General features: G+C 48.3%; 1 protein-coding gene across 11 annotated transcripts in view; it reads left to right on the top strand.

The window, feature by feature from the left end:
• Window positions 1–457: 457 nt before the first annotated feature.
• Window positions 458–12,967, top strand: part of SOCS2 (suppressor of cytokine signaling 2) — a 286,616-nt gene continuing 274,106 nt past the window's right edge. For 4 of the 11 annotated variants that reach the window (XM_074325274.1, XM_074325268.1, XM_074325275.1 and 1 more), the window contains exons 1-4: window positions 1,158–1,293; window positions 1,635–1,934; window positions 2,745–3,103; window positions 4,809–5,260. In XM_074325274.1, coding sequence (XP_074181375.1) covers window positions 2,965–3,103; window positions 4,809–5,260 — 591 coding nt within the window. In that variant the 5' untranslated portion in view covers window positions 1,158–1,293; window positions 1,635–1,934; window positions 2,745–2,964. Of the gene's footprint in view, window positions 680–1,154; window positions 1,294–1,634; window positions 1,935–1,954; window positions 2,276–2,744; window positions 3,104–4,808; window positions 6,296–12,967 lie in introns of those variants that run through there. The other 7 variants (XM_074325270.1, XM_074325271.1, XM_074325273.1 and 4 more) reach the window with 7 other exon arrangements.

Raw genomic sequence — 12,967 nt, 5'->3', positions numbered from 1 at the left:
GGGTGTTAATGGTTTTTAAAAAGTAGGTCACATTTAAAGTAGGTCACATTTGGGAGGCGGGCGTGCAGGCAAGGAGATGAGTTCCAACTGAGGCTAGGTGACTTCCATCCGGGTGGGAGGAGGTGAAGGGTCCCCGGGCAGAGAACAAATGACTGATCTTTCCGAATTTCCCGCCAGCCTAGCGGGAAATCGCAGAAACGCGCGTTCTCCGGTCTGCAGGAACCAAGGCCCACCGCCGAGCATTACCCGGCGAGCTGTTTAGGGAGCCCCCTCTGCTGTCGGCACAGGTGAGCAGGGACCGACCGGCGGCGGGAAGAAGACAGAAGTGGAGAGGAATGGAGAAGCCGGGCTGGGCTAGTGCGGGAGCCTGCGAGTAGCACCGCCTGGGGGAGGGGACTGCAAGCAGCCAATGCCGCCTAAGGAGGCGCCACTCTCCAGCCGAAGGCTGCCTTCTAGGACCGGCACGGAGGGGGCCTCCGGCCCGCTCCCTCCGGCTGTCGGGCTTGGGCATGGGGGCTGGAGAACGGCCTCCCCCACCCCATTCAAGTGCCTTGGAGCGGAAGGGGCTTCTCCGAGGACCTGCGGTCTCTCCTGCACGCGGTTCACAAAATGTGCGGCCTGGGTCGCGTGGAGGAGCGGAGGGGATTGGAAAAGCAAACCCCCGCCGCGGGCCGAGGGGGTGAGGATGTCTGTTATTCGTTCGACTCCGACGCACCCCTGGCATGGCTAGGGGGGCAGGCTCCACCAGCCAAAACGGGGACGGTGGTGGCCAGGGGCTTCTCCAGCGCGTCTCGGAGCACTCCCGAGTGTGGGGTCAGAGGAGGGCGGGTTCCTAGGCAGCCACACCACACTGCCCAGCACCCAAGCGCTCTGAGCCCGCCTCCCCTGAAGCCTGCGCAATAGCGCCCCAGCCTTTTTAAAGCAGTAGCGGGGGCCGCGGTCACGTGGGGTGAATTCCTGGAAAGTTCCTGGAAAGCGGCCTCCGCAACAGCGGGGCGGGGCGCATGGGGAGCGCGGACCCGGCCGAGAGGCGGGGAGCGAGGGAGGCGCGACCGGCTGGGAAGTCGCGCGCACACTTCGCTCCGGGGACAGACATTTAACTCTTGCCAAGTCTCGCCGCCGCCGCGGCTCGCGAGCCTTGGGCTTCCCTTGAAGCATGAGCCTCCTTGCCCGCCGCCACCGGCGTTGCGCGGGCCGCGGACACTGCGCGCCGGGGCCCCAGGCGCACAGCCTCAGGATCCCCTGTGCCTGCAGTTGGGTTGCCGGAGGAAGTCGGGCCGGGGCTGGCTGCAGGTACTGGTCAGAGGAGCCCGAAGGCTCCGCCCCAGGAGGGTCGCTGGGGAGGGCAACGGGGCGCGGCCGCGGGCGGCGGGCGGCCTTGGCTTCCACACTTGAGAGCCACTGGGGGAGAGGCTGAGCCGCGGTTCTGCCTCGCGGCTAGGCGCTACTGCCGGCTTTCTCCGGTTCCTTCCCGGCGTCGGGAAGTCTCTGGAGTTTTTTTTTCCTTCCCTCCTAAACTGCCATCCAAATTAATAATCCTCCTAATAACCTGATCTCCCGCTCCTCCCCACCCGCCTGCCTCCCGCCCTGGCTCCTTACTCCTCCCTCTGTCCTTCCCACCTCCTTGGTCGCAGCCGGAGGGAAACTCAGCAGCTGCCGGGGGTTGGGGGTGTCCGAGCCCGGAAGGGGGTGTCGGAGCCTGGGGTGTCTAGGCGATGATCCCCGGAGCTTTGTTTGTCTTCTGCGCTGAGAACTCCCGTCGCTGCCGTCGCTGAGCGCCGGGCTCGTCGCATCCCCAGCCACCTCATTCCCAAATTAAAAGTCAACAGGGGAAACTCGAGCAGACACCTCTCCTCTCCCGGATCCCTTCCGTCTCCCCCGCCCCAGGTCCGCAGGGGTGACTGCCGGGTGCGGAGGCGGCAGCCGAGGCCGAGGTAAGGGCTCGGTGTTCGTTGTCTTGAACGTCCCGTGGCTCTTGCCGCCGCCTGCTCGGCCCCGGACCGGGCCGGGGCTCCGAACCCCCACGAGGGTTGCGCGCTCGGGCCGATTCCTCGACAGCGCCCGCGGCGACAACAGCAGCGGCCGCCGCCGCCGGGTCCCGGGAGCCGCCGCCACAGCGCTCTGCGGCACCCCCCCTCCCCACCCCAGCCCCAAGCGGACACTGGGAAGAGGGGGGGAGGGGAGCGAGACAGCCTCTGGGCCCGGGATGCAGCAGCTCGCGCAGCTGGCGACCCCGGTCCTGGGAGCCCCGCAGCGCTTTAGGGCGGGGAACCAGGTTTGTGCCGGTGGCTTCCTCCCGGGGCTCCCCGGGCTGTGCGGAGTGTGCGATAGGAGTGCCAATTTGGGGATCTCTCCTGTTCTTTCCTTTAAACAATTTTTCCACTTGTCCTTGACTAGGGCCTATTTACACCGTGCCTGCAGGTGACTCTTTGCTGTGCTTGTACACTAGACTGTGATTTCAGCGAGCAGCCCTGGGAGGGAAGACACCCGGTTCCCCACCCTCATCCTGTCCCCCCTCACGGCCCCCTCCCGCTCTCCAACTCTGGCGTCTCGGATCCCTACTCTCTCTTTATCCTCCTGTCTCTAGAGCTGGGCCAGGGCAATAATTGAATGCTTGGGGTTAAATGGTGCGGGAGCATAGACACAGAGGAGTCCACCGGATTTTCCATGTCTGTGTCTCCCCACCCACACTCCAGCCAGGGGTCCAGTTCGGACTGACCCAACCCCACATTTTCTCTTTACAGGCAAACTGTGGGTGACCGCGCTTGTGGGGGACTTTGCCATCCGTCCACTGGGACCTGGGAAGGAAGAACCAGCAGCTCCCCACCCCCCTCTCCACCACCATTTTGGATACTCCGCAGGGACGCGTTTTGGGGTTCCCACTGACTTCCAGGAAGGACGCGTGCCCCTCTCTGACCCCCAGCTCGGGTGGCCACCTGTCTTTGTCGCGGTGACCCTTCTCCCATGACCCTGCGGTGCCTCGAGCCCTCCGGGAATGGCGCGGAAGGGACGCGGAGCCAGTGGGGGACCGCGGGTTCGGCGGAGGAGCCGTCCCCGGAGTCGGCGCGTCTGGCGAAGGCCTTGCGGGAGCTGAGTCAAACAGGTAGGGAGCAGAACCGCCGGAACGCGTGCGAGAGGGGGCGCCTCCCCAAAGACGCTGCTGGGGGCTGTGCTGGCGGGGAGCGCAGCTGGGAACTGGGAGTGAGATGGGAAGCAAAGAATGGGATGAAAAAACGTCCCCTCGCATCCAGTCCCCGCCTCAGGGCGGGAGACCGCAGAGAGGATGCCCGCAAGGCCCGGGATCCTTGGGAATGCGAAAGGAAAGTGATTCTCGAGACAGAGGCCTGGGGGAGGGCAGAGCCCTGGAAGGGCTCCTTGGAAATTGCCCTTAGGGCGTTGGAACCCTGATTATTTTCCGCGCTACTCAGGGGTCGTCACTCGGGCTCGAACCCTAGCAGGAGAAAGTGCCTGGCGCCTCCCTTTCCGCGGAGTGCGAGGCGGCGAGTGGGTGCATCGCTGCCCGCAGCTTCAGCTGCATCCGGCGCCCGGGCGGTGCAGCCGCTGCAGCCGGGAATCTTGGCGGCCAAATCGAGGGACCGACAGATTGCGGCGCAGGCGGCTGCCGCGGAACCCGGAGGAGCGCGGACCGCGAAGCCCCCACCGAACGCGCCCTTCAGGGGCGGCGCGCCCAGGGTCTTGCTGGTTTCAAGTGCAGTCCTGCGCTTTGCGCAGCTCCCTTTCGTCCCTCGGCTGCTGAAAGAAGAAAAAGGCGGGGGGAGGGGGGGGAGATTATGGCAAAGCATGAAGGCTTTCAAAATATGGATCCTAATAGCTTACGTTTGGGGCAAAGTTGAAGTTTTGGTAGCGCTAGTGAGAGAGGAAAGTTCCCTCCCTTGGGGTTGAGGTCTTTTGGTTGGGACCAAGGGTATTTCCCTCAGCGGCGGGGTCAGCAGGTTCGGGAATCGGAGCAGTGTTGGGGTGGGGGCGGGGTAGCATGTTGTTCAAACTTCTTAAATGCGGAATGTCTCTAGGTCATTTTTAAAAACGGGAGGGGCCCGGGAGATGGTGAGGGCAGATGAAATCGAGAATGCTGGGGAGACCGACGGTTGGAATTGGATTTGGATTAAGGCAAAGTCCAAAAGATTGTAAACTTGAAGTACTAATTATCAATTGGGGTTTCCCTCATTTCTCAGTGACTGATAAGGTCGTTGTAATCGGAGCAGCAAACAGAAGCTATTGTATTAGAACTGCATTTTTGAAACAAGTAAATAACAGTGCTTTTCGAGGGCTTCGTAGAGAGATGCAGCCATTGACAGGGGTCGGGAGGGTGGGGTGGACACCCACCATCCAAAAAGTTGCTTCTGTTTTTACTCTTGGAATTACTGGAGTTGGGTTTTCCACTTTTTTAAGGGCATCGATTTTATTTCTAATTTCTGATTCTTTTCTAATTTACTTTAAGTATTTGATTTCACTTGAGTGGTGCTGGAAGCATCATGCTTTGTCATATTGCAAATATTCTTTTGTTTCATTAGGAGAAAAATCTTAAGATACTTTAAAGAACAGCTACAGAAAGTTACTTTTATTTTTTAAAGGAAAAATGGCTCACAGTTTGTGTTCATAAAATAACATGGACCTACGTTTTCATTAAATTTCTACCCAATGTATTTGTGGTAGCCTTTGGTAAACTTTCATTCACACACTTTTTTAGAACTAAAAAAAATGTTGTCAAGTACTTGCCCCATTTAAAACATTCTTTCTAATAACAATTTTACCCTCTTTTCTTTTTTCTTTTTGAACAAAAACCCCAGGTTGGTACTGGGGGAGTATGACTGTTAATGAAGCCAAAGAGAAATTAAAAGAGGCACCAGAAGGAACTTTCTTGATTAGAGATAGTTCGCATTCAGACTACCTACTAACAATATCTGTTAAAACGTCAGCTGGACCAACTAATCTGCGAATCGAATACCACGATGGGAAATTCAGGTTGGACTCTATCATATGTGTCAAGTCCAAGCTTAAACAATTTGACAGTGTGGTTCATCTGATCGACTACTACGTTCAGATGTGCAAGGATAAGCGGACGGGCCCAGAAGCCCCCCGGAATGGCACTGTTCACCTTTATCTGACCAAACCGCTCTACGCTTCAGCACCACCTCTGCAGCATCTCTGTAGACTCACCATTAACAAATGTACGGCTACCATCTGGGGACTGCCTTTACCAACAAGACTAAAAGATTACTTGGAAGAATATAAATTCCAGGTATAAGTGTTTCTCTTTTTCTAAACATGCCTCACATAGAGTATCTCCGAATGCAGCTATATAAGAGAGAACCAAAACTTGAGTGACTGCTCTGGATAACCACGGAATTCTAAGAACAGCTGAAGTCAATCTAATTTAAATGTGTGATGAGGTAGCTAGGTATTTAAAGTTCCCTCCAATATTTTCACCTGAGTAATGCTTCCCTTCCTGAGGCTGACCAAGACTAGTTGATCCTTTTAAGTTAAAAATCAAATGTCCCAAGTAAAGGCTGATGTAACATTTTATCAGAATGCCTTGCCTATCTGAGGTTCCTTTCTTTTTGGTAGAAGGTCTAGTAGTAGAGAACTCAACACACGTAGGAGTATGTAGGAATAGGTAGGAATACTGAAGAAGGGGGAGGAAACTGACACCGGCTTAACTTCAATTTTATGTATGTGCCTGGTGATCAGTCTATTTTAGGCCATTTTATATTTTGCATTCTGACGTAGCTAGGGGTTTTATTGGACAGATATGCTTGTATTTATCCTTCATTTTATGCAATTAACCAAATCAACCAAAAAAGTGACCATGAAATCCTGCATTTGTCTTTTTACTACACGTATGAACTCTCCCACGCGAATGAGTACTGTAGTAATCCATTTTAAAGGGAGCCTTACTTCAGAACTATTTCAAACTGGTGCAAACAGAAAAGACTTTGTCTTTTCCTTTAAGGCTAAAGACGAGAATGTCACACTCTACAGGTGCCACTCAGTCCCTGTTAATACTACCACGTAGATACAGACATTTTACCCTTGGAAGTACCTGTGTCCCAACCTGTTGCCATGGATTTTTTGGAAATGGCTTTAGGAATTTCCAAGTGGTCCTTGAATTGTCTAACCATGGCCATCAGTAGCTGTGTCCCTTCTACCATGTAGAAAACTTGGACTTAATTTTCTTCCAGCTGTAGGGGGATACCTGCCTGTTTTTCAAAGTGTTTATTTACTGCTGTTACTATTTGATTAGAATGTATTAAATAAAAATACCTGACTTTTACAAGTTGCACTTATTACTTTGAATCATAGAGAGCATGCGCTGTCATGGTAATAGAGGGTTGCCATAAAAACTTACGTCACGTGTAGCCAAATATTCAACAAGAGGTAGAGCATTACTTGCCCTTCTCTGAAGTTATGGGTCATACTTGCCCTTTGCATTTTGGAAAGCGTGCTTTAGAAACTACAAGAATTGCCAAGTTGAATAGGCATAACACTCATGCCCTTTGTATTTCCAAAAATACGGTTTAGAAACTATAAAAATTGTGACACATCTGAGTCTTGCTGGTTGAGTAGGCATAATACAAAATAAAAACTAAGAGTTTTATGGCGATTTATGTTTTGCCTCAAAGTCTCATGACTGTTGCAAATGCACCATCGTTTCTGGAGTCCAGTCGTTATTCATTTGCCACCTTAAAAAAAATTTCCTGTATAGTAAAATATGATGTGTCATCGGGAAGGTAGACCGAGTATATCATGTGTGTGCCCCAAGTGAACTGTGCTCAGAAGCATATAATTTGTGCTTATAAATTACAGTAAAATCTGCTTATCGTAAGCTCTTGAAAAATGGTTTTGTGCCTAGAAAGAAGACAACTATGTGTGTCCAAACGGAAGATTGCTAGGTGTCCCTTAGGAAGAATTTGTAGTCTAAAATTTAAAGAAGAGCTACCCTTTTAGGGCGTATGATCGGATGATAACCTTTCCAGTACGACGTTCAGGTTCTGTGCGTTATTTGCCCTTTTTCTCCACTGACAACAGTTGTCTAGTGTGGAATGTTTGATTCTCTGGCAAAACTCCCACATGGCTAGTGCCAAGGGGCTTTGTGGAATTTCTTAAGGTCTTTTGCATTTTTGTTCTCAGTGTTTCAAACACTCTGCAGTTTCTCAGTTATTGAGAGTTGCCTGCACTGGTGGGGTATGAGTACCCGTGGAACTGGAAAGTTCAGCATTATTGCTAGCAAGTGACTAATTGTGAGAAAACCAGAGGACAGCAAAGACATCTCTGGAGGGTGCTGTGGAACTATTGCCTTACATTTTGGTCTTTCCCATTCCAAGTAAGTTGGTAAGCATAAGGAGTCTCTCTCTCTCTCTCTCTCTCTCTCTCTCTCTCTCCCCCTGCAATTACTAATATTTATTTATCGAGTTCTTGTATGTCATGCTTTCACTCACTGCTTTACATGCATTAGCTCATTTAATCCTGACACAGACCGAATGAGCAAAGTACAGGGATCACAGGAGGTAAGCACATCTAACTTGTGAGTGAGGAGGCATTTCAGGAATATCCAAGCCCTTTTTATACCTGGAGAGGAATTACCGAAGAGCTGATTGCTGCTATTTTTACATTGATTCAAATGAACAAGTTAGAGCAGGCTATAAACGGAACCCTCAGCACTTTTATTGTTGCCTCAACCAGCAACTGGAAAAACATAGGTACCTTAATGAGTGTTGTGCTCTGTGGAATTGCAGTCAGCTGGGCCCGCTGGTTTTATCCTGGTGTGGGAGTGGGTCAGGAGGGGGTTCACTGTTTTACTTGGTGGCTGGTAAATGATGGCAGTTACCAATTATCAGTGGCTCATTTTATGGACGGTTGCACAAAAAAGTTAAGATGTACGCTTGTCTAAATTATCTTCAACAGAGCTAGGAAAAATATCCAGAGTTATCTCCCTTTGCAGGGCAGTTTGGGACATTAGTGAGGATATGGATTATTGTTGCCATTGTTGAAGAATATCATATGTGGGACTTACATGTCCCCACAAATTTAAAATACTTTGATCTGAGCTTCCATTGGGAGCAGAGTTGAGGCTCTGAAGTTTTTCGTTCCATTCCAGTGGGCGCTGGAGAGGACAGCTTTTTGGTTTCTGGACAGTTCAGTTTATGAGCCGAGAGGTCTTTTTTTGGCGTGTCAGTAAGAAGGTCTTGACTTCATAGTAATTATGTAATCCAAATAGGTAACAGAATGGGACAGTTGTTTGGGAGTGTTTATTTTCTTGGGAAGGATTTTCTCTGCTTTTAGAAAATTATACCCTGGTAGGAGGGTAGGAGACAGAGACGTCATCAAATAATCCACTGGGTGGAATGTCCTGAGAGCAGCCGTGCCCTGCTCAGTGTGGGTGTGGGCACAGGCTGGAAGGGGGTGAGTGGCTGTGGTTACATCGAACAGCTGGGCTGAGGCCTCGCTTGTCTCCCAGTGGTCGTTTCTAGTCTTTGGCGCAAAAAAAGTGTTGTCATTCCTTCGAGGCCTTTCCTTTTACTAAGAGGCCTGTCTTCTCCTCTCCCCGTTTTAACTTCCTAGAATTTTAAAGCTTGAAACCACTTTTCAGATCACGTATTTCAGTTTCGTTATTTTACTGAAGAAGATTTTCAGACCCCGGGAGGTCAGGAGATTCGTGTGAACATGTGCACGTGTGTGTACACACACACACACACACAGACACACACACACCAGTGAATCAATGGCAAAGTCAGTGAACACATGTTGTAACCTCAGGTTTAGTATTTGTGAAAACTGCGTCCTTCTGCTTTATTTAAATTGTCAATACTCTTCTCCACCCTGTAAGCTCTAGAGTTCTTTTAACATCACACATTTTTTTTTCCCTCTGAAATTAGACAGCAGGCCTTTGGAATACTATATGGGACAATTCCAGTTCTTGGCTTCTTCCACCCCATTCCAAATAACCAGCCTTTTCTGGGTTTTATGATGTCTTGATCCACATGAGAGTTTTGCATGCATTTGAACTCCTCCACGTTTCTAACCTATTTGCTGTTTTAAAGTTTAAAACCTGCCATCCGTGCTGTTTTGTGATCTCATTTCTGCCTCTGCCAGATGTGACTCACACACAGCCGTGTCCGATGACTGCCCACCTCCTGTCCACACCAGTGGAACCCATTCTTTCTTTTGCCCACTAATGGGCACAATGGCACCGTTAATTCCTGCCTTACTTTCTCCCTTTCCTACCATAAAATTGCCCTTTTGGCTCATTGGACACTGCCCTGCTGGCCATATTGTATTCCAGTGACAGAGGGTGATTCTATTCTCCTTGAGTTGGGTAATTGAGTGATTGAGAATACCTTAAGATTAAATCTGTCTCTTAGTCTCTCTCTTTGATTCCTTTCAGTTTTTGAAACAAGTAGCCAGACCCCAAATACCACACTTTTGTTATGTGCATGTTTTAAGGTTTTTTTAATTTAAAGTATCAGGGGCTCCTTTTTCACTGTCAAGTTCCACTTCATTTGAGTGGAATGGAAATACTTAAGAATGATTCTGTGATAGTCTCATTTCACTCCTACATAGGCATATTTTTCTTTTATTCCCATCTTCACATATTTTTGATTTTTCTAAATTTTCCTCTATGTGGCTTGAGTTCAGGTTACTTAAGTTTATTACCAAAGTGAAGTAACAGCTGTTGCTACGGTAGCCTCTGAAAGCCCTGGAGTCCCAAATGTCTAGATAGTCAGCTGAAGTCATGGAGCAAAGCTGGATATTCCTTTCTACGCCTTCAGGAGCTTTGTCAACAAAAGAGGCTGGGTCAGAGAGTGTTGTCACAGAGAATGGGGTTCATGTCAGTAAACATTCACTGAGCTGTAAAAATAAAACTGCTTTTGTAGACACTCTCCCTCGGAACTAACTACATCCTACCTTACAGGAACTCTTAACTTGCCCTAGAGATCAGGCACGCATTTTGTGAAGTATTATTAGTCATGTGGTGCTGCCTGTTAGAAACAGAGGGAAGAGAAAGGCAAGCCCAAGTCCTGCTGGGGGGAAAGGAGATACTCTTTTGTCTAAGAACTAATACCGCCCAAAGAGCCCCCTATTCTATGGTGCAGACAATGAAACCTCATCACAGAACTTCATAAACATTTTTTGTATCTCCCCGGTTTTCAACTGTTAAGATGAAAATTCATATTTTGCTAAATGGTTTTCCATTCTGTTCATTTGGTATGCTTTTTCCTGTTTAGATTTTGGTCCAGCGGGCTGCTGTGATCTTTAACATTCAGGAAAATATTTTCCATGTTATTTCTACCCAGAGAAGTTGTTTCATTTCCCATTTTAACCCTCCTACCACCATTTTGATAAACTTGACCCTTCTTAGGTTTCCAGCATAGTTTCTTTCTCCTCCTTTCTATTTCCAGGTTGTGGCCATCAATTCTATATTTGGTCAAAAAGGGTGCTTGCATTTTGCACATTTAATGGGAGCATCTGCTTCCAGTTATCTGCAGTAATAGGGTCAGTGAGAATGGGGTAATTGAAACTGATAAACACATCTAGCTAATACTAGTAGTTTCCGCTGCCTCCCAATTCCATCTCCTTTGCTAGAACCACGGACAGAAAAATCAGCTGCTTCTCTGTTCTCATTTTATTTTCCCTGTCCATCAGGCAATGAGGATGGTAATAAATAACAAAGTGACTAAAAAGATGGCAAGAATGAGAAAATTAAGGAGGACGGAGAATCAGTGGTGTGCTGAGTGCTCCTGAGAGCCAATTGTTAAATACTTAGGGATTTTGTGAGCTAAATCATTATGAGTAAATATTGGTAGATAGAAATCAAGCCATGGCAGGAGTATTTACACCACAGGAACTGGCAGACCTACAAATTAAGCGTCCCTCCCCCGCCCCCACAATGGCTGGTTTAACAACACACTACTGAGCTAGGTAATGGTTTCTCCTCAGTAATTGAGATCTCACTAGAGTAAGATCAGTTTATTTTTATCCTCCTTTGTATTAAGCCCAGTGTTTAGAACAGAATACGAATAAACAATGAGGAATGAACTATTTTTTAAAAAATATGTGTGCCAGTCCTATATTGGACTACATTGCCTTCTGTTGGTAGATCTGCCAGTCTCCTTGTTCAGCATCTTTTCCTAGTTACACAGTAGTATCTGCAGATGTCCTTTCAATGTTATTAGTAATGAGGGATAGGACATTCTCAAAGTCATATAACTAGTGTATAAAACAACTCTTCCAGCTCTGAATACCAGGATCTCTTTTGCTTCCAGCTTTATTCATTCATTCACTCATTCATTCATTTCATTTTATTTAGTTTCCTTTTTCCTTTCCTCCCTTCGTTCTCATTTGCTTTCCTCCCTCCTCTCTCGTTTTTTCTGCCAACATTTATTGAGTGCCTACTCTTATTATACAGGAATACAAAAGAGTAAAACATGTTCTTGCATTAAAGGAGCTCTTATAGTCCATGGGAATGGATGGAGAAGAGAGGAACTAGCATTTATTGAACAATCTAATATGTTCTTTACCTTACATTGTCATTTCATTTAACCCTTGCAACAAACTGGTAAGGTATGTATTTCCCCAGTTATTGAAAATGAAACTGAGGCTTGGGGAGAGAAAATATCCTGCCCAGTAAGTGGTGAAGACATGGTTCAAACCCAGGTTTTTGTTGGGCTCTACATCTCAAGATACCACATTACGCAGGAGCTTTAACTAGATGAGCAGTTTGTTGTAAAATGCAGTGATTAAGGCAGTGTGGACAGGTGCCATCAACCTGCCCTGTGATTAAAGGGCAGAAAATGCTCCTGGTGAAGAAGGTCTTTCTGCAGAAAGGTTGAAGAGGAGGGTAGAGGTGTGAGCAGGGGCTTATCTGGTCGGCCTGGCAGCACAGCTTGGAAGTCACCCAGAGGGCAATGAATAAAAGCTTTTCAAAATAGGGGAGTAACCGAACTAAGTTTGTGCTTTATATCATCTCTCTGGAGGCCCTTTGGAAGATGGCTTGGGAAAAAGGAAGAGTGGAGTTAAGGAGACTGGTTAGATGTGAACTGCTAGGCGTGAAGGGATGGGGAGGAGACTGAGGAGGGCCATGGACAGACGTTACTCCCCTTGTCTGCAGGCTCCCATTTGCGCTGGAGTTTGGGGCTTTGGGTCTCATGCTTCCTCTTGAAGGCCAGCTTCCACACCCGACAAGTTGACGTTAACTGGCAGATTCTGTTCCCAGGAATGTGGAAGTGGTGATGCAGTGGGCAGAGCCTTGAACTAGGAATCGGAAAACTTGGGGTCCACTTCTAGTTGTTTGACATTGGGCCACACACTGACTCTCCTAGGGCCTCAGGCATCCCATCTGTAAAATAAGGAGCTTGGCGCCTACATGCTTTGGGGTTATTCCAGTGAAGTAACTCGTGTGCCCAGATGTGAGAGCAATCTCTGACACCATAGTGGGGGTGGCCAGAGGAGAGGCAAGCTCCATGTTTCTGGGGAGTCTCAGTTTTAACTTGAGCTGTAATGTAGATTTTGCCTTGATGCCATAATATAGTCTCATTTATTTTGAAAAAATAACTTCCTCTTAACTCTGGACTTTTTCACCGCTGGAGTCAGTTGACTCCATTTTTATTCTGGTTAAAAGAATTTTCTATTTTCGTCTGGCTGTGGATCTTTGAGCACTACCGTCTAATCAAAGAGTTTGGACTTGGGTTTTTAGATCTTGGTTCTGATGGAGAAACAGGAATCTGGTTTGTATCAGCCATTATCACAGTAACCTTTTGGATGAATTTTCATTATCAAGGGACCTGAAGGGCTGTCTGCTCTGCTCCCTGGCCAATATAATAGGTGTGATCCCAGACAATTGAGGGCAAATGCTATGTTTTCTCAAGTCATTTTTCCCATTTATTAATACATATGTTGTTCTCATTTCAGATTAATCCTCAATAGACAGGGATGCCACCGAGCTTTATTT

The sequence above is a fragment of the Rhinolophus sinicus genome, linkage group LG02 (assembly GCF_036562045.2).
Source record: "Rhinolophus sinicus isolate RSC01 linkage group LG02, ASM3656204v1, whole genome shotgun sequence".
Classification (NCBI taxonomy): domain Eukaryota; kingdom Metazoa; phylum Chordata; class Mammalia; order Chiroptera; family Rhinolophidae; genus Rhinolophus; species Rhinolophus sinicus.
Note: the sequence above shows the minus strand (reverse complement) of the source record. Positions and strands in the feature narration are given on the sequence as shown.